This window comes from Pongo pygmaeus, chromosome 11 (assembly GCF_028885625.2).
Source record: "Pongo pygmaeus isolate AG05252 chromosome 11, NHGRI_mPonPyg2-v2.0_pri, whole genome shotgun sequence".
NCBI classification, from domain to species: domain Eukaryota; kingdom Metazoa; phylum Chordata; class Mammalia; order Primates; family Hominidae; genus Pongo; species Pongo pygmaeus.
In genome coordinates, this window is record NC_072384.2 from 17,576,025 (window position 1) to 17,597,739 (window position 21,715).

General features: G+C 36.6%; 1 protein-coding gene across 3 annotated transcripts in view; it reads left to right on the forward strand.

Moving 5' to 3' along the window:
• Positions 1 to 21,715, forward strand: part of MAP3K2 (mitogen-activated protein kinase kinase kinase 2) — an 86,794-nt gene that overhangs the window by 40,630 nt on the left and 24,449 nt on the right. For all 3 annotated transcript variants that reach the window (XM_063647332.1, XM_054477164.2, XM_063647333.1), the window contains 10 exons: positions 2,493 to 2,561; positions 6,642 to 6,760; positions 7,661 to 7,701; positions 9,338 to 9,437; positions 14,318 to 14,431; positions 14,815 to 14,902; positions 17,998 to 18,128; positions 19,004 to 19,083; positions 20,565 to 20,632; positions 20,803 to 20,895. In XM_063647332.1, the coding sequence (XP_063503402.1) occupies positions 2,558 to 2,561; positions 6,642 to 6,760; positions 7,661 to 7,701; positions 9,338 to 9,437; positions 14,318 to 14,431; positions 14,815 to 14,902; positions 17,998 to 18,128; positions 19,004 to 19,083; positions 20,565 to 20,632; positions 20,803 to 20,895 (838 nt within the window). In that variant the 5' untranslated portion in view covers positions 2,493 to 2,557. The remainder of the gene's footprint in view (positions 1 to 2,492; positions 2,562 to 6,641; positions 6,761 to 7,660; positions 7,702 to 9,337; positions 9,438 to 14,317; positions 14,432 to 14,814; positions 14,903 to 17,997; positions 18,129 to 19,003; positions 19,084 to 20,564; positions 20,633 to 20,802; positions 20,896 to 21,715) is intronic.

The window sequence follows — 21,715 nt, forward strand, 5'->3', positions numbered from 1 at the left end:
ACACACTTTGTGTGATTTCAATCCATATAGTTACTGAGATTTGTTTTATTACCTAATATTTGTTGTGTCTTGGAAATGTTCTATATGTATTTGAGAAGAATGTATATTCTGCTGTTTTGAGGTTGATGATTCTGTAGGTGTTTGTTAAGCCTAGTAGTTTATAGTGTTGTACAAGTCTTGTATTTCCTCATTGATTTTCTGTCCACTTATTTTATCCGTTATTGAACGCAGGGCATTGAAATCTCCAACTTTTATTTTTGAATTGTGTTTCTTCCTTGAATTTTATACTTTTTTGCGTTGCGTATTTTGCGACTCTGTTGTTAGGTACATATAAGTTTATAATTGCTATATCTTTTTGATGTATTGGCTATCTTTCATTATAAAATGCTGTTTCTCACAACAATTTTTGTGTCATAATCTGTTTTGCCTGATAGTGGTGTAGCCACTGCAGGTCTGTTTTGACTACTGTTTGCATAGTATATCTTTTTCTGTCCTTTTACTGTCAACCTATTTTGTCTTCGAATTTAAAATGTGGACCAGGTGTTGTGGTTCGTAGTCCCAGCACTTAGGGAGGCCAAACTGGGAGGATCACTTTAGCCCAGGAGCTTGAGACCAGCCTGGGTACTCTGTACAAAATCTTTTTTTAAAAATCAGCTGGGTGTGATAGCATGCACCTGTAGTCCCATCTACTCGAGGGTGCTGAGGTAGGAGGATTGCTTGAACCTGGCAGATCAAGGCTGCAGTGAGCTGTGATCATGCCAGTGCACCTCAGCCTGGGAAAGAGAGCAAGACCGTGCCCCCCCCACCCCATCCCCCCAGAAAAAAAGTGTGTCTGTTGTAGGCAACATATTCGGGTCAAAATGTTTGGGACCAGAAGTTTTTTGGATTTTTTCATGTTTTATAATATTTGCATATACATAGTGACGTATCTTGGGAATGGGACCCAAGTCTAAACATGAAATTCTTTTATGTTTCATATACATCTTATTCATATAGCTAAAGGTAATTTTATACAATTTTTTAATTGTTTTCGAGACAGGGTCTCACTCTGTCATACAGGCTGGAGTACAATCATAGTTCATTGCAGCCTTGACCTCCCTGGCTCAAGCAGTGCTCCCACTTTAGCCTTCCAGTTAGCTGGGACTACAGGCATGCACCACCACACCTGGCATTTTCTTTTTTAAATCTTTTTTTTTTTTGGTAGAAATGGGAGTCTCCCTATGTTGCCCAGGCTGGTCTCAAACTCCTGGGCTCACGTGATCCTCCCACCTTGGCCCCCCCAAATTGCTGGTATTATAAGTGTGAGCCACTGTACTAGCCAACAATATTTTAAATAATTTTGTGTCTGAAACAAAGTTTCTGTTTTATTACCCTTGTAGGCCTCTTGCATGGGGGAATTTGGGCATGCATGGAAAAGATATATTGCAGTGGAAGGGGTTGGTAGGGTCTTTTTTCTCCTGGGGGATGCTGAATAAACTGTGAGTTGTGCATCTGCCTTTTGACTGTGACATATCACATGAGGTCAGGTTTGTGGAGTTTTCCATTCATACATAGTGTCATGTTGGCACTCATATTTTTCATCTTATTTTCTAGTTGACCTGGGGATTACAGTTAACATCTTGTAATAACTTAGTTTGAGTTAATATCAACTTAATTGCAATGGTATACAAACACTTTTTTTTTCCTAGACAGTCTTGCTGTGTCGCCCAGACTGGAGTGCCACAGCTCACTGCAACCTCAACGTCCCAAGCTCAAGTGATCCTCCCACCCCAAGCCTCCCAAGTAGCTGGGAAGTACAGGCACACACTACTGCACCCGGCTAATTTTTGTATTTTTTTGTATAGATGGGGTTTTGCTGTGTTGGACAGGCTGGTCTCAAACTCCTGGGCTCAAGCAATCCGCCTGCCTAGGCCTCCCAAAGTGCTGCGATTATGGCATGAGCCACTGCACTTGGTCATAAACACCTTTCTTTTATGTAACTCTATCCTTTCCCTTTCCTGTGTGCTGTTAATATTATGTGAATTATATTATTATATATTGTATACCCAGCAACACAGTTATAATTATTGCTTTATGCAGTTTTTTTTTTAAACCAACATATTAGTTGCCTATTGCTGCTTATATAGAAAAAGAGTTAATGTAGTGGGCCTGATTGCTTATTTTTAGAAGGCCTGCTTAGGAGTCAGCCTTTGGCTGACACCTGAGAACTTGGATTTCAGGAGGGTTCCTGCCTCCAGCTGATAATGGTTTGTACAAACACTGTGGTTTATGCTGAATACCTGCTTTTCTTCTGGGAGTCTGGAATTTTGGTATGTGTTAGGCAAGGGGGTGCCCACATGATCAACCTTCAATATAAAACACCTCCCCCTAGCGAAATGTGTATTCATATTGTATATTTTTCATTAGTATTATTTATACTGACTTTTTTTTTCTTTTCCTGGCTCCTTTTCTGTTTCTTTTTATTAATATGTTAATCTGTTTTATCTTCTCAGGCCATAAAGAATGCTGATGGGAGAACCATTTTCCTAATTTTCAAATTGTTGAGCTATTTGCCATAATGGGTGAGTTCAAACTAAAAGCGTTTTTCAGCAATAATTAAAGGATACAATGGAAGTGAAAAAACTTTCTCTATTATGTGTTATTATAAACCTTTTAATAAATAAATTTTATGATATAGCAGATTTATGAACTTTTATATTTACTTAATAGATTTAATTAAAGTACTTTTTGTGTTGCTGTAGTTTTAGAATGATCATTTTATGCATAACACAGTAGGGACATTCAAAATAAGCTGTTAAGATGTGTTGTGATTTGCTTAAAGTCTGATGGCAAGAGAAATCATAAGATTTTATTTTATCATTCATAGAGCAGCAAATCATTGGTGCTCAGGGAGGATATGTTACACAACTCTTGGTCGTATATTGTGGTATAATGTTAGTTTAAAGACACTAAAGTATGGGAATGGATTGTGTATGTTCAGTTTACATATCATTTTGTTTTCCTCTTTACCTCCTTTTTGTTTTTTCCTTTTCTCCTTTGTGTTAAGGGTTCCAGCATGAGGCAGGGAATTAGTTAGACAGGAAGACACTAGAAGGAAATGGAGTCATGAATGACCCACCCTATCCTAAGTCAAGAAAAATGGTACTGAATGGTTGGATGCTAAATTTTGAAACTTAGACTGATCTTGGGATTTAATTCTGACATTTGCTTCCCAGAGTTTGCCTTTATCACACATTTTCTACTTCTTGCTTAACAAAACAAATACACACACACACACACACACACAAACCCCCTCATGAAGAACTTATATTTTGCCCATGTGATGAAAGTGGAGGCTAGGACACTTTCACTGTGTGTCATTGTAGCAAGTATGTAAGCTTAGACTTCACCTCCCTACTTTAAAAATTTTTCTTCCACTTCTTCTTCTGTAGTCATGAGTACCAGTGCCCCCTTGTAGCCCAAATTCTCCACTCTAGTCAGCCTTACGTTCAGCTCCAAATTGGATGTACTTTTACTGAACTCCTTTCAACTTTTCATTTTGGGTGCTGTCACTTGTACTCTATGTATCGATCAAATTTATTTTTGTCAGCCTCAAATAATACTGCTTTATAGTAGGGCAACCTTCATTGCTTAAAAACATATACGAAGTTAGTCACAGAACACCATGACAGATGTTTGAATTTTTGATTGAGGATATTCTTCTGTAATTATTTTTCAAATATCATGAATAAGCATATAAGGTATTTAATTCAACATTTCTGGTAAAAGATTTTTGAAAAAATTATTTTCCAATTATTTTTTGGTTTTGTGCTCAGTTGAATGTCCTTCCAGCATGTGTCAGAAACCCATTGGGCTGGGCGTGGTGGCTCATGCCTGTAATCCCAGCACTTTAGGAGGCTGAGTCGGGTGGATCACGAGGTCAGGAGATTGAGACCATCCTGGCTAACACAGTGAAACCCCGTCTCTACTAAAAATACAAAAAATTAGCCAGGCGTGGTGGCGTGCGCCTGTAGTCCCAGCTACTCAGGAGGCTGAGGCAGGAGAATGGCGTGAACCCGGGAGGCGGAGCTTGCAGTGAGCCGAGATCACGCCACTGCATTCCAGCCTGGGCCACAGAGCAAGACTCTGTCTCAAAAAACAAACAAAAAAAGAAACCCATTGTACTTACCCATAAGTACATAAGTGTACTTATGGGTAAATAAGTACCCAGTAGTAATTCTTCAAGCTCGCCAAGGAAGGAACTCAATTAAATTGCCCTTTGTTTTGTATGTCACCTTCCTAATATGGGAACTTTTGTTCAACTGGCCCCACCCTTTTTTACATATGTAACACAAAACGGTACTTTTTTTTTTTTTCCGTTCTCATTTTTCTTAATAAACAAGTAGGCCGGGTGCAGTGGCTCACACCTGTAATCCCAGCACTTTGGGAGGCCGAGGCGGGCGGATCACGAGGCCAGGAGATGGAGACCAACCTGGCTAACTCAGTGAAACCCCATCTCTACTAAAAATACAAAAACTTAGCCAGGCGTGGTGGTGGGTGCCTCTAATCCCAGCTACTCGGGAGGCTGAGGCAGGGGAATGGCATGAACCTGGGAGGTGGGGCTTGCAGTGAGCCGAGATCGCACCACTGCACTCCAGCCTGGGCGACAGAGCGAGACTCCATCTCCCCTTGCCCTCCGCCCCTCCAAAAAAAAGAAAGAAGTATTTATAAATGTGGTAATTTTAGCCAAAGCCCCTCCCCCAAGGCATTTATTTGGCATTGTAATATTAAGCATATAAAATTGTTTAAATTCAAATGTTTAGGTTTCTTCTAATAAAAATTAGAACAACATAGATAGATTTAAGTTTCCACTTTGGGAGGCCAAGGTGGGAGGATCACTTGAGCCCAGGAGTTCAAGACCAGCCTGGGCAACATGGTGAGACCCCATCTCTACAAAAAAATAAAAAAATAAAAAAATAATTAGAGTTCATCTATCCCTAGTATAGAATTAAGGATTTACCTTTTTTTTTTTTTTTTCTTTTGGGAGACGGATTCATGCTCTGTTGCTCAGGCTGGAGTGCAGTGATGCGATCTCAGCTCACTGCACCCTCTGCCTCCTGGGTTCAAGCGATTCTCCTGCCTTAGCCTCCCAAGTAGCTGGGACTACAGGTACCTGCCACCGTGCCTGGCTAATTTTTGTATTTTTAGTAGAGACGGGGTTTCACCATATTGGCCAGACTGGTCTTGAACTCCTGACCTTGTGATCTGCTCCCCTCAGCCTCCCAAAGTGTTGGGATTACAGGCTTGAGCCATTGTGCCTGGCCAAGGATTTACCTTCTTAAAGAAGGTCACATCAAATGCTTTTATTCCAGTTGAGATCATTGTGAGCTTATTGATGGGTACATCTATTGTGATTATATTGTACCTGACTGTGGCTTGGTTACCTGTTTGGCTAAACTAACATTATGATAAAACTTTATTTTATAAAAAATGCTTGGTGAAGGATTATAAAATTGTTTCTTAACCTGGAAATATTAATTAATAAATTAATAAACCAATAATGAAACCATTGCAACCATTACTTTTAAATTTTAATATGCAAATAATTTCACTACAAAATAGACTATATTAAATGTTATTAAAAATTAGTAAATTAGAGAAGTCAGCTGTTTGTGTGTTTGAGAGACTATTAGGGCTACTGAATTGTTGGAATATTTTTAGTGATTTCCCATACAGGATATGGCATGTTTTAATTTTTACTACAAGAACATAAGTTACTGCTCACCAAAATGGTTACATTTTTTTTTTAAAATGTAAAGTGTAAAGTCTCTTGATTCCTTTGTTTACCATTTGTGATTATCATTAGTAGAATTGATTTACTAGTGAAAATAAATTAAGTAAGTTGTCCCTGACGTCTTCCGGAGAGCTTATAATTGGCATTACTGGCAGGTACATACTTTTAGTCTCAGAAGGAAATCTTTGGTATATTTAGAAGAGTCTAAAAGTTCATGTTCATGATCGTTTCTCTCAGTTTTATGGACTTGGTAGTTTTTCTAAGGAAAGGAATTTTCTTACATTGTTGCTGGCCAAGATCTTTAAATAGTCTGTTTTTAGTCTTGTCAAACCTTATGGTGAAGAAGTTTGAAAGACCATTTCCAAATACAGTAGGCCTGTATCCACAGGTGAAGCTTTTCTTTGTTTCTGACTCTTAAGTATTGATGAAAGAAAAAAAAAACCTTCCAAAGTTAAGTCTGTACTTTGCATATAAATGCTAAGTAATGATATTTATACAAAGTTGTTTATTTTTTTCTCTACTTTTTAAAATATTTTAGATACCTTGATGTTTTGTTTAGGAGTCATAGAAAAGAATTTGTTATAACAGGGCAGTTTTGACCTTATTCTAGGATATTAAATCATTGGAAGAACCAGAATGACTTCATCTTGTCCATTAGTGTCTCATGTGTGGACTGATGCTAGAGATTGAGTCTAGTGCAATTTTATTTTGCCAAAAGTGTAGGCATTAAAAATGTTCTAGATGCATTTTTGCATAAATACATTCTCTACATTAAATTTTATTATAAATTTTGTGTTTGATGTCTGTACATGTTGATATATATGTCACAATTACAATTCTATGTATGTGTTATTTCAAAACTACCTAGATGATCAGCAAGCTTTGAACTCAATCATGCAAGATTTGGCTGTCCTTCATAAGGCCAGTCGACCAGCATTATCCTTGCAGGAAACCAGAAAAGCAAAATCTTCATCACCAAAAAAACAGGTATTTATTTTAATAAGTATTTTTTTATGAATTACTTTCCTTTAGTATCCTAATCTTATGGAGGACTTGTTTAATGTGTTTAGCTTTTACACTTTCGAATCGAGAATTTTGTTAGTGTTTGTTATACATTTTCCTGTAAGAGTGTGTGTTCATGTATTAACAATAGCAAAGACATGGAATCAACTTCAATGCCCATCAGTGGTAGACTGGATAGAGAAAATGTGGTACATATGGTACATAATACCTGAGTGACTAAATAATCTACAAGCAACTCCCCGTGACGTGAGTTTAACTGTATAAGAAAACTGCTCATGTACCCCTGAACTTAAAAGTTAAAAAAAATTTTTTAAAGTGTGTGTTCATAAAGAATGGTAGCATTCTGCAGCCAAGGTTGACCCCTTCCCAGAAAAAATAAGGTAGCATTTCATTTAATGTGGTCACTGTTCTCCAAAGCTGACATTTCATCCATTTTTCAAGTACTTAAGCAAATAGTTTTTTGTTTTGTTTTGTTCTTCAAATAGTCTACTCTGGATTTTTAGAAATGAGGATGTTTTTGATTCCGATAAATGAAATTAGTTTGGGATACTCAGCATAACACATAAAAATATAATCTGTATTTCCCATAACAGGATCAGCAAATGTCTCATACTCCTGCTACCTTCACTAATAGATCTTGGTGTTCTTTCCTGTTGAGCCCAGATTCAGCAACATAATTCTCAACTTTTTAGCAGACACTATCAATTGTTTGGAGCTGATACAGAAATTCAAACTTCCCTCCTCGTCTGGTCTATTTTAAATGAATGGCTAAAAAACAAAATCATTTAGAAATTGTAGAAATTTTATCTAATCTCTGAATGATTTGTCTAATCTCTGAAAGACTGATTTGTCATTTCATTACAGAATGATGTCCGAGTCAAATTTGAACATAGAGGAGAAAAAAGGTAAGGAAGGAAACACTACATGTTAATTAATTGATTTAATCAAATGTGTATTCTAATTAAGCTATTGAAAGTTTCTTTTCAGATTTGAATGAAGTTTCATGGTTTACAAATTGAGAATAGAGTAGTCCTTGGGAATGTGTAATGTGCTTAGACTTAGATAAAATATGTCAAAATTCAGGCTAAACATTAGAAATGATTAATGTCTTTGCAATTTTCAGAGATAAATAAGATCACTGTTTTTAATACAGCCTTTACGTATTGTCACTTCCTTTTATTTTTACTTGGGGGAAATTAAATATATTTTTCCTTATAATTGTTTCATCCCTCCAGATACTATATAGCATTTATATACGTGAGCTTAACATTTACAATTCTGATTATTCTCAAGAGACCTCAGTTTTATGACATGTATGTCATTAGTAATGTTGAGGAAAGTGAATTGGACAATAGAATTTTTTTTTTTGAGACGGAGTCTTACTCTGTCGCCCAGGCTGGAGTGCAATGGCATGATTTTGGCTCACTGAAACCTCCACCTCCCGGGTTCAAGCGATTCTCCTGCCTCAGCCTCCTGAGTAGCTGGGATTACAGGCAACTGCCACCATGCCCGGCTAATTTTCATATTTTTTAGTCGAGATAGGGTTTCACCATGTTGGCCAGGCTGGTCTCAAACTCCTGACCTCAGATGATCCACCCGCCCCGGCCTCCCAAAGTGCTGGGATTACAGGCGTGAGCCACCGTGCCAGCCTGATGATGGAATTTCATTTCTGCTATTAGTGTCTCATGAAATTAATGTAGTGAAAAGCCTAACAGTTTTAAGGATTTTAAAGTGGCTCACAGATCATATAAGCATATTCTACATAGAAATGTTTAAAACTGGAATATATCAGATAAACCATGGAACTGTCCAATCTGTTTTCCTGTTTAAGATTCTTTTTTGGATATTTTCCCAATTTTTTCATTCATTCAGCATTATTTGTTGAGTACTTAGTATATGCTAGGCCCTGAAGGAATAAAGGGAGCAAAGCAGACATAGTCTCTTTCCTTATGGGGCTTATAGTGTGGTATTGGTCTTCAAGCTTTAGGTGTATGCTTTCTAGGGGCAGCACAAGCCAATTCTTTGGGAAATAGAAAGAAAACATTAGAATTTTAATCTTGTAAAAATATTTATTTTGGAAGTATGCCTAGATGATGATACATGTACCCAAAAATGTTGAGTTGATAAGGATACAGAAATCAAAATTTGAATCCCTGGAGAACAACTTTATTCTTTTTAACAGTTTCATTTCATTCTGTCATACAGATGTCACATAGTTAAGTTTAATCACTTTCCTGAATAAACATTTTGCATTGCTCTTTAACATTCATATGGTAGTTTCAGTGCAAATTAAAAACTGCAGAAAATTTTGAGAATTTCCTTTTTAAAATTTGTATTAGGATAAAACAGACTTCAGAGTTTTTGAACTTTGTGTTGAAAATTTGTGCCTGTGATAAAAAATGTGCTGTTTTAGTGTTAAGTAAAGTGAATATTTATGTAATTTTTAGTTAATTTTGTATCACTCTAAAAGGAGGTAACTTTTGCAAGTTTATTATTTAACTTTGCCTAAGAAAATAAAATCTTAAAATTGTGTTTATATAGAATCCTTCAGTTCCCCAGACCAGTTAAACTGGAAGATCTGAGATCTAAAGCTAAAATTGCCTTTGGACAGTCTATGGATCTACATTATACCAATAACGAGGTAAACATGTACAGCTTAACTTTAGTAGATCTTGTCTTCAAAAGTAATGTGTTCGTTTAAGAGACAGCTTTTAAGACTCGTGTTTTTATTTAGGGATTGATAAATATATGCTATGTCAGAAGAATAAAACAAGTAAATTTTAACTGACTAAAATGGATTTATTTCATTGTGGAAAATAATAGAGGGTGCTACTATGCAAATAATTGAATGAGGGTGTATTATAGGGGAAAATATATGTATTACTTGGAATTTTGCTGCTTATTTATGGTTTTGTTTTTATTCTGTGTACTTTATTGATGAACTGTCTTTTCCTGTCATACTCTACACTTGGCTACCGATGACAGAGCTTTGGTAGTTAAACAATTGAGTTAAAGGATTATTTTAGTGTTGGTTAGGGCTCAATTAGATTATTATGTTTGGGAATCAGTACGTAAGATCTGAAGGGCTTGCTCTAGCAGTGAGGAGCTCTGCGTTGTGGAGAAACCCCTTTTTAATGTTCTGTAAACTTAGGATTGGATTTAGTGATCTCTGAAGTTTCTTTTAGTTCTTGAGATTCTATGAGATATCAGGATCTTGTGATCTTAAAATTTATAGGACAATTTAGTTAATAATTGGGTTAGTAATTAGGTGAATTTGTTTTTTATATTCAGAAAGTATTAATTTTTCAGGCATAATGCTATAATTTGTAAGTTGCAGCACCTCATGGAGTAGACCTTATAGACTTGTGGTACAAGCAAACCATTAATAAATGAGTTGTTTGAATATATGAAGTTCTTTGAAAGAAATGCATAAAGTAGGCCAGACATGGTTGCTCACGCTCACGCCTGTAATCCCAGTACTTTGGGAGGCAGAGGCGGGCAGATCACGAGGTCAAGAGATCGAGACCATCCTGGCCAACATGGTAAAACCCCGTCTGTACTAAAAATACAAAAATTAGCTGGGCGTGGTGACGTGCACCTGTAGTTCCAGCTACCTGGGAGGCTGAGGCAGGAGAATCGCTTGAACCTGGGAGGCAGAGGTTGCAATGAGCTGATACCGTGTCACTGCACTCCAGCCTGGTGACAGAGCGAGACTCCGTCTCAAAAAAAAAAAAAAATGCATAAAGTATTGTGATGAAGAATAATGGGCAGAGCACAGTGGCTCATGCCTATAATCCCAGCACATGGGGGGAGACCAAGGCAGGAGGATCACCTGAGGCCGGGAGTTCAAGACTAGCCTGGGCAACATAGCAAGACTCCATCTCTACAAAAAAGTAAAATTATCTGAGTGTGATGGCATACACCTGTAGTCCCAGCTATTCGAGAGGCTGAGGCAGGGGGATTTAAGGTGGGAGGATAGCTTGAGCCCAGGAATTTGAGGGTACAGTGAGCTACAGTTGCACCACTGCACTCCAGCCTGTGTGACAGAGCTGTCTGAACAAAAAAGAATAAATTTTTAAAAAATGTCTTGAACTTGAATTATTATCCCATAGGATGATTATAGGGGAGCCTAGACATATCTTTTTTTCTTTTTTCTAAAATTGTATTATGGAAAACTTTCAAATGCCAAGATACATTAAGACTACAATATTGTCTTTATCTACCAGCCTAGTAGGTCTATCAAGAAAAATGAGGTTAGCGTGACATGATTTGTCCATATTATACCCATGTCACCTCCTAAGAATTGCTGTTTTTTTTTTTTAGTGACTTCTCCCAGTTTGCAATGTAATTTTTTTCTGGGGTTTTCTTGAGGATTGACATCAAGCTAACTGGTTTTTATTTTTGTTTTTGTTTTTTGTGTGAGACGAGGTTTCACTCTGTCACCCAGGTTGGAATGCAGTGGCCCAATCTCACCTCACTGCAACCTTTGCCTCCGAGGGCTCAAGTGGTCCTCACACCTCAGCCTCCTGAGTAGCTGGGACCACAGGCGGGCACCACTGCTCCCGGATAATTTTTGTATTTTTGGTAGAGGCGGGGTTTCACCATGTTGCCCAGACTGGTCTCAAACTCCTGAGCTCAGATGATCCACCTGCCTTGGCCTCCGAAAGTGCTGGGATTAAGGTATGAGCCACTGCGCCTGGCCTAAATCTGTATTTTTAAGAACCTTTTCCCATTTTCTAAAAATTGGAAAACTGCTCCATTTTTAGTTTATTTTTCTCATGCTTTCTGAAGGATTTCTGTGAGTGGTTCTACCATTATATTTTGGTGGCCTCTTGGCAGGAATGTGGTAGGGGTGGCATTAGAATAAGATTACATTTAAGATTTCTTGCAACCCTGAGATTCTGTGAGTGAACTGCATCCTGTTTCATATCTTGACATATTGTCCCAAACCAAATGCATGATCTTGGACACTGGGGGTACTAAAGAAGGTCTTAATAGTTTTGTGGACATGTGGTCAAGCAAAAAATTCATTTATACTGCATGTTATTCCACTTCTATAAATATTTTTTTCTAGCGTAATATTAATTCCTCCGTTCAAAATGAACTATTAACTCTATAAACTTCTAGTTGGCTAGAATTGAAACGTTAAGGAAATTTAAGCTGGAAATATAAGCTGGGGTTGTTTGGATTTGTTAGTTTGGCTTCTCTTTAATAAGGGGTGTGTGTGTGTGTGTGTGTGTTATGAGGGTTGGGTGTGGAGGTGTTCAGAGTGCGTGTGTGTGTGTGTCATGGGGGTTGGATGTGGAGGTGTTCAAGCCAAGTAAGGATTTTCTAAGATCACTTCCATTTTAGATGAGTAGAGCAGGAATTTTTTTTTTTTTTTTTTTTGAGACAGCATCTCCCGCTGTCACCCAGGCTGTAGTACAGCGGCACAGTCATGGCTCACTGCAGCCTTGACCTCCCTAGCTCAATCAATCCTCTCCCACCTCAGCCTCCTAAGTAGCTGGGACTACAGGCATGCACTACCATACCTTGTTAATTTTTGTATTTTTTCTAGAGATGTGGTTTCACCATGTTGCCCAGGCTGGTCTCAAACTCTTGGGCTCAAGTGACCCGCATACCTCAGCCTCCCAAAGTGCTGAGATTATAGGCGTGAGCCACTGCGTCCGGCCTGGAGAACCTTTTAATGGCTGTCTTCATACTTCACTATGTAAATTCAGGAAGATAATTCAGTTCTTTCAGATTTCAGTTCTATTTAATGGTTCTCGAACTCAATTTTAAGTTTCCTTTCTAGAAAGCATTTATATCAACAAACAACTGATTTATCAAAAATAACCCAGAGGGTGATAGATTTCATGAATGAGACTGAAATGAATTCACCAAGCAAGAAAACATTATCTGATTTATTTAGTGTAATGTAGATAACCTGGGACTTGTTCATGACTCTTAGTCCTCATTTTACAGTTTGTAATAGGTAACCTTAGAACACAAGCAGGATCACATTAGGTCTGTAGGCAAGTGCCTAAGCTGCTGCACCAGGCACTCCTCCAGGATGTTCACATTTTGTAGCAGCAAACTGAAGAAGAGCAGAATCATTTATGTTCATATTTTTTTCTGTCATTTGACTTAGTGTTGTTTTCCCCCAAAAGTAGCAGTATCTTGGAGAAGTAGACAATCCAGTTATAAATGAATAGTAAAAGTAAGTATTCAGATTTTCTCCTCAAATGAAAAATCGGCGGAACAGTCATTATCATTGTTTTAAAATGTTTTCCAGTGCTTGAAAAGTAATAGACTATTGAAGATAGAAGCAAGATATACCAATATGTTTCATAATCGGTGGGAAATAGAAATGTGTTTAAGTAGATCAGTAGATCAGGCTTGTTCTATGATACCAAACAGTTAGTAATTGTATTTTATTAGAAAGAAATTCTCATAGAGCAAAAAGAGCCCAGTTAGTCAGTCACTTACAGTAATACAAAATTAGCTACAAACGGAAATTGGGAATATATTTTAAGAACAGAGTAAGTAAGTGCAAGCAGATCGTCTGATGGAATTCACATAAATCCTTCTTTATATTCGTGTTTGGCACGAATGTAAAGCCTTGCATTTTAATGGCTCATATATTGTGCTGAATAGAGCAGGTTAACTAGTGCAGAATATGTTCACTTGTTTTTATTCTGTTCCTCCTTCAATGAAATGGAATATACTTTGAAGTTATTGACAGAGTCTTCTTAAGTTACTAAATTGACTTTTTTTAAAAAAAGAACATATTTTCTTAAATTGTATGAATTACACTTTTTCTCATAGACCTCTTAGGTGCTTTTGTCCTCTATAACATCTGCTGCATAAGAGGACTAGTGAAAGCAGATTCCACATGCAGGGTTTACTATGGAATAGTTAACTCATTAGCTTATTTGTTTTAGGGTATAGTGGTCAGGTCACCAGGCTCAGAGAGAAGAACTCTAGATGGGCTGTAGATTGCAGATATGTTACTATCTATGGTATATACAATAACATATATGGTACCCCTCCATGGCAGCTGTCCTCCATGGCAGGTGCTCAGGATGTTGGTATGTTGAAGAGCACACCAGCTGAGAGTGCAAATTTGTGGTTACTATTGAAAAAAGAACTGAGTTTCATCTATACAGAAGAAAAGTAGTACCTTTATTTCATATGGTCTTTGTCTGTACTCCTTCATGCTTTTTAGGGGCGAACATACTATAACTTAAATATAGCAATATTATGGAAATATCCTAGAAAATTAATCTTTAAATGTTATTTTCTAGAAGAATGTAATGATTAATAAATAAAAATTTAAAAACATACATGTTCATTCTAAGATTTTAGTGGCGGTAGAATGAGGAGGGCAAAACAATCTACACATACACATTCAGACTTTCATCATAGTGACAAATCAAAGAGCAAGGTATTTTGACATTTGTAATTCCTTAGTAGTGGAGATGCTCATGGAAGAACTTGACCTGGTGAGATAGCTGCATGATTCCTTATGTTTGTTTTTAGTTGGTAATTCCATTAACTACTCAAGATGACTTGGACAAAGCTGTGGAACTGCTGGATCGTAGTATTCATATGAAGAGCCTCAAGATATTACTTGTAATAAATGGAAGTACACAGGTATGATTTGGGATTTTTTTTTCAGTAAGAATTATAGGACTTAGGCTTGTAAAAGTTAACATATGAAACATAATTATATTCTATAATCATTGCAATATTTTCATTATGATTAAATGTAAACTTACATCCTTTAATTACTGTACTTTAATATCCTTGCTCCTCAAAAACCACAGTCATAGTTATAAATAAGTATAATATGTTGTACATACGAAGCTAATAGAAACTGACAACTTAGAATTATGTTAGAATTAAAATTTCAAAGAGTAGAGGATTTGATTAAGGCTCACAAACAATATAAAATGGTTTGTACTTGGTAGGGGAGAGGATTCTGTTTAAAGCCCCAAGGAGGAAGAATAGCATTAACTGTCTTTTCTCCTTTGTAGGCTACTAATTTAGAACCATTGCCATCACTAGAAGACTTGGATAATACAGTATTTGGTGCAGAGAGGAAAAAACGGCTTCCTATAATAGGTAAGAAACTAGTGTCTGAATTATGAAATGAATGATTTCTCAATTTCTTCTCCATCCTTTAATGTAGTGTGGCACCTAAACATATTCCTGATAAATAATATTGTATTTCTCTACTTCCTATACTTTAATTTAAATACACTCTAATATTTGACGTCCCTTGGAAATTCAAGTTTACAGGATTAGTAATCTCCAATTTAAATTCTTTATTTATATACTCAGGGTATTTTAATGTTAACAAATTCAAATAAAACTTTAAAGAGGTTTTAGGCTGGGCATGGTAGCTCATGCCTGTAATCCCAAGCACTTTGGGAGGCCAAGGCGGGCAGATCACAAGGTCAAGAGATCGAGACCATCCTAGCCAACATGGTGAAACCCCATCTCTATTAAAATTACGAAAATTAGCCGGGCGTGGTGGTGCATGCCTGTAGTCCCAGCTACGCAGGAGGCTGAGGCAAGAGGATTGCTTGAACCCGGGAGGCGGAGGTTGCAGTGAGCCGAGATTGTGCCACTGCACTCCAGCCTGGCGACAAAGTGAGACTCCATCTCAAAAAAAAAAAGATTTTAATTGTACAAATAGAATGGAGGAAAAAATTAAAGGAAGTAATTATAATATATTAAAATTAATAGACTGTAAATTCACAAGCCTTTCTCTAGGGTTTTAGTGATTGCCAAGAATGCTCTCAAAGATACTAAGAATTTTTATATTATGCTTTATTATTACTTTATTAGTATTCATTTTCATTTGCCATTAATTTATTGTTATAATTAAGATTATGATATAAAGAAATAAAGATCTTGCATGCTGTTTTTTAAGGAGGCTTTATTCATGCAACATGAGTTGGACACAGGTACTCTCAACTCCTCATTCTATCTGTTCTTCAATTTGTATAAAACATTGATAATCTACATTTTTATTTGATAAAAGCATTACATTGTTTCAAAAAACCGCTGGTATAAATGTTCTTTCAGAGAGAGCAGTGAGTATGGCCGTTAAAGATGGCGTGAAAACATGTATGAGGGGCGGATTTAAAAGAGAAAAGTTAAAGAGGAGGAAAAACAAATGTGGTTGTGAATCTAAAAAAGATTGGTAACAGAAGAAGATTGTTGATAATCAAAGAAAAAATTGAATTGGCATGTGAACCACCGAAAAAATAGACATTATTCGTGTTCTCTCTTGGTCCCCAGAAGAAGCTATTTTATGACCATTCTCTTCTAAGTGTCTGTCTTAAATAAGTCCTACTTTGGGTTTCAGGAATGCAGAAATGCGAGCAGCAGAGGTGATACACAAGCAAAATACAAATGGCTTGTCCTTTTCATTCAGATATATTTCGATATAGTTTTAAAATTTGGTGAAAGAACATTTGAAATACCCAAATTCAAATTCCAGCTCTCTGATGAACCCGAGACCAGTAAATGTGTCTTCATCTTTAAATCATGGGATTGTCGTAGCATTAAATTGAGAGAACACTTGTACATTTTACTTTTCAAACTAGAAAGCTCATTGTACATTTGTACATTTTGTACATTGTACAAAGCTCAGATGTTCATTGTACATTTCTTTATCCCCATTTCTTATCACATTACAGTACTTGTCATTTTTAAAAAAATTGCTAATTCACTTTATTTTATTTCATTTTTTGAGACAGAGTCTCACTCCGTCACCCAGGCTGGAGTACAGTGGCGTGATCTCGGCTAACTGTAACCGCTGCCTCCTGGGTTCAAGTGATTCTCCTGCCTCAGCCTCCCGAATGACTGAGATTACAGGCGCCCGCCAGCATGCCTGGCTAATTTTTATATTTTTAGTAGAGATGGGGTTTCAGCCTGTTGGCCAGATTGGTCTCGAACTCCTGACCTCATGTGATCCACCCACCTTGGCCTCCCAGAATGCTGGGATTACAGGCGTGAGCCACAGTGCCCAGCTCTAATTCACTTTAGTTGCATTAGACAAAACAAGCTAAATGTACTAGGTAAATTGACATTTTAAATATATTTTGAATTAAAATTACACTGAATACCTCAGTCTTATTCTAATAAATATTCTTGTTTGACGTCAGTGCCAGCATAAGAAGAAATTGGAAATCGTAAAGTATAGAATTAGTGGTCTTTTACTGGCACGCCTTAAACTTGGAATGGCTTTGCTAGGTATGACCATTACCTATTTTTCTTATATGTTGGCAGTTATTCTCTTTAATTGTTTTTATAAAAGGGAGATAGAGGAAAAACTCCTTTAGGTTAGGAGTGTATGCTGATAAACAGGTCTCAACCAAGAGTGCGTTGGCATACACATTACTGTGAAAAATGGGTTGTCAAATAAGGAGACAAAATTTTCATAGCTTTTTTTTGGTCCTATCTCCTTTTAGTAATTGACTATATTGATCTTCTTTTGTAAGCACGGGTATATGGAAGGAATAAAAATATTAGGCACCAATATTATTGTGGCTACAGTTGTTATGAAGCCTAAATCAATCCTGACTCAAATTGAGCTCCTAATCATTTTACAGACAAGTGTAGACAGGCCTCTCTTTTATGCACATGTCTTGGTAATAATTTTGTTCTCTTTTTCCTCCCTGTCTCACTAACAAATGCTTGCACATACTCACAATGACTCCTTTACATAAGGCTAAAACCTTTTTTGCTTTAAATTGGACCAGAACTTAAATGCTCACATAGTTTAATTTCAAAAAACTATGAGGAAAGGTGAGACACTGTACTAATAAATATAGCATTATTTCCACAGAACCAAGTAAAATAAAGTGGGTTATTGTGTCATAAGAAATGTGATTACTTAAATAAACTGTCTTAATGCCAGAAATCTATATTGTATTATCATCCCATCAGCAGTCAGAATACCATACTACCTAGTGAGTATATAAATGAACATTATGGTGAGGTTAATAATTATGATAGGGTGGGAATTTACAAAGGTTATAAAACCATTTGAAGATTTACAAGTGAATGTTCTGATAAGTTTTAATAAAAACTGCATTTTCTTTTGCTGAAATTATTAATGATATAATTCAGAAATATAGCCTATTTAAAACAAAACTTGATTCCCTTGCCTATAATTATAAATTACATTATTTTTCTTCCTTGAGGTCATACTAGTAGAGATAGAAGTTCTCCTCCCCCAGGATACATTCCAGATGAATTACACCAGGTTGCCCGGAATGGGTCATTCACTAGTATCAACAGTGAAGGAGAGTTCATTCCAGAGAGCATGGACCAAGTAAGCAAAAGTTTGATTTTTTAAATTTAATTTAAAGAGATGTTGTCAGGGTCAGTGTGATTTGGCAGGTAACTGGGTGTATGTGTGTATTATCTCTTCTCTAATTACATATCTTCTTAACTGAACAAAATAGAAAAAATATAGGAAAATGCCCATTAATTTACATGTGCCTATATAAAGAAAGCTGGAATACAGCTGGTTTTATATTGCTCAATAAGTGAATGAATGAGAGTGAGTGAATGATAATGCATTTGCTTTGTAATTTAACATCCAGATTTTTTTTTAAACATTTGAAAGATAGAATGAAACTACAAATATTTACCTTTGTGAAACTTGAGGTTTGTGAACTTTCTGAAACATTTAAAAAATACTTCAATTTTATAGTATTAAAATGTTTTCATGGAGTTGCTGTTATTCCCTTAACATTGCATTGCATTGCATTATATGTTCACACTATTATATTAGTTTACATTTTCTAATAATGTAATAGTCATAGTGTCAGTTTCAGTTTGGGTGGGGCCATTGTTCAGTTTTCAGTAAGCAAAATAGTGTGAAATATTGTAGCTTTTAATTATTTAGTCAATAGTCTATAGAGAAAGAATATTTTTCTCAGGAAATTTTGAAGTCGTGGCTTGCTTACAAGGGACATTTGAAAATGAGTAACTCTGGAGAGTGACCACTGTTGAGTATGGAATTGTTCTAAAATTGTGAGTGAGGGTTGCACAACTCTCAGTATTCTAAAAGCCTTGACTTGTATACTTTAAATGAGTGAATTTTATGTTACATAAAGTATGTCTGATTAAGGCAGGTTTTTTTTAATAAGCAACTTTTGGTTATATCAAATTGAATCATGGTGGAACTCCTTTTTTTCCTAGATGCTGGATCCATTATCTTTAAGCAGCCCTGAAAATTCTGGCTCAGGAAGTTGTCCATCACTTGATAGTCCTTTGGATGGGTAATGTTTATCATAGTTTTTGGAGGGTTTGTTTGTTTATTTGAGACAGAGTTTTGCTGTCACCCAGGCTGGAGCACAGTGGCGTGAATGTGGCTTACTGCAGCCTTGACCTCCTTGGCTCCATCAGTCCTCCCACCTCCGACCCCTGAGGAGCTAGGACCAAAGGCATTTGCTATTAATACCACATCTGGCTATTTTGTTTGTATTATTTGTAGAGATGGGGGTCTCACTTTGTTACCCAGGCTGATCTCGAACTCCTGGGCTCAAGCGAACCTCCTGCCTTGGCCTCCTAAAGCGCTGGGATTACACACATGAGCCACCATGCTCAGCTTATTGTAGTTTTTCTTTTTTAATAGATATGGGTAAATATTCATACAGATAGCATGTTGAATTATCAGTAACTTTTTTGTGCTACATTCAGAGGAATAGAATTGGTACTTGTGTATGATGACGGCAGATGAATTTTTGCACAGTGTGGATAAATCCCTTTACCTTATGGGACTCAGTATCTTTTAAAATGAAATCTGATTATAATAGTTTGAGTATTCCTGCTTGTCAAAATTGTGTGTTTGAAGGCAAATCAGATTTAGAATTTATGTACATTTACTTTTAAAACTGTGTTTGTGAAAAGTGCTATCAACTTTTACATTAATATATTTGGTTTTGGAAATTTCCTAAATTATTTCACCTGTTCAGGAGTATGTTCATTCTGGCACCAGATTAGAAATAATTTAAATTCTTGGAAATTGTAGCCCACTGTGTCACATTGGTACATGTAGGCAAAAATTTAAGTACTTTTGTGAAAAAGCTGTTCAGGAATATGAGCAGGATAAAGTTGCAAAATGTGAATTTTTTGTTACACGTGCTCCCCCTGCTGGTCTCAATAGGACAGTATTCTTGGTAATCCTCTCTGGAATTGCTTTATGAAAGCAAATTCTGAAAAAATAACTAATATTGCGTGGGAATGCACATTTAAGTTTCTTTTATCTATGTATATGAAATTTCTGTCTGTGTCAATGTCTATCTTAAGGTAGACATTTAAGAAATTCAGGGAAGTAGTAACGAAAAAGCTATATATTTGAGTACTTACCATTTGCAAAACACTATCCTGGACACCTTACTTATGTACACTTGATTAGTTGGAAATTATCTTTTTTGTTGATGCAGAAGGGTGATTTGCCAAGGTTACATTTTTAAGTGGCAGAGCTTGGATTGAAACACAGTGCTTAGAAACACCTAATGATTCCAAAATACGTCATTCTTCCACTGTACTGTAAGGTTAATTTTAAAAGGCATGCTCTTTGCCTACGTGTACCAAGTAAGTTTAGTTTTTCTTTTTTAGTTATGCTGACCTTTCAAAGTGAGCTCCTTTACACAAACACATACAGAGAGGCACAGATAGATACAGATATTGCTCAAAGATTTTTTTTTAATGTCTTACGTACTTTTTGTAAACTTAATGTGACATTTTTTCTTTATAGAGAGAGCTATCCAAAATCACGAATGCCTAGGGCACAGAGCTACCCAGATAATCATCAGGAATTTTCAGGTTAGACTTTATAAATTCTAAATGTTTATGTCACTGGATAATGTTTTGGTTGGGAGGGAGAGGGGGGATTTTTGAAAAGTCAAATAAAAATTTATAAATGTGCTTTTCATCATTAGAAATATTTAACTATTTTTTTAAATAAAAGATAACCATCTTATATGTCTTAACAGACTATGATAACCCTATCTTTGAGAAATTTGGAAAAGGAGGAACATATCCAAGAAGGTATCATGTTTCATATCATCATCAAGAGTATAATGATGGTAAGTCTCTAGCAATTAGACCACAAGAATAGTTTAAAAATCTCAACAACAAAAATAAATACAAAAATTTTTTAAAACCTCATATTTGTGTAATACCATTAGAAAAATATGAGGAATTGTGTTATAACAAAAGTATAATGGGCATTTTGGCTTTATGTCAACTTATAAGACTTGGCTATCCCTTAAAAGAAAAGGAATAATTTTTTGTTTTAAGAGACAAGGTTTTGTTGCCCAGGTGGGAGTGCTGTGGCATGATCTTAGCTCACTGTAACTTCAAATTCCTGGGCTCAAGTGATCTTCCTGCCTCAGCTTCCTGAGTTCAGGTGTGTGCCATTACAGGCATTTGCCATCACACCCAGCTAATTAAAAAATTTTTTTTGTAGAGACAGTGTCCCACCATGTTCCCCAGGCTGGTCTTGAAGTCTTGGGCTCAAGCAGTCCTCCTGCCTCAGCCTCCCAAAGTGCTGGGATTACAGGTGTGAGCCACTGCACTTGGCCAAAAAGGAGTAATTTTCTTTCCTTCTTTTTTTTTTTTTCCTGAGACAGAGTCTCACTCTGTTCTGTCACCCAGGCTGGAGTGCAGTGGCATGATCTCTGCTCACTGCACCCTCCACCTCCTGGGTTCAAGCGATTCTCCTGCCTCAGCCTCCCAAGTAGCTGTGATTATAGGTGCACGCCACCATGCCTGGCTAATTTTTTTTTTTGAGATGGAGTCTTGCTCTTTCTCTTGGGTCAGAGTGCAGTGGCACGATCTCAGCTCACTGCAGCCTCTGCCCCCTGGGTTGAAGGGATTCTCCTGCCTCAGCCTCCCAGGTAGCTG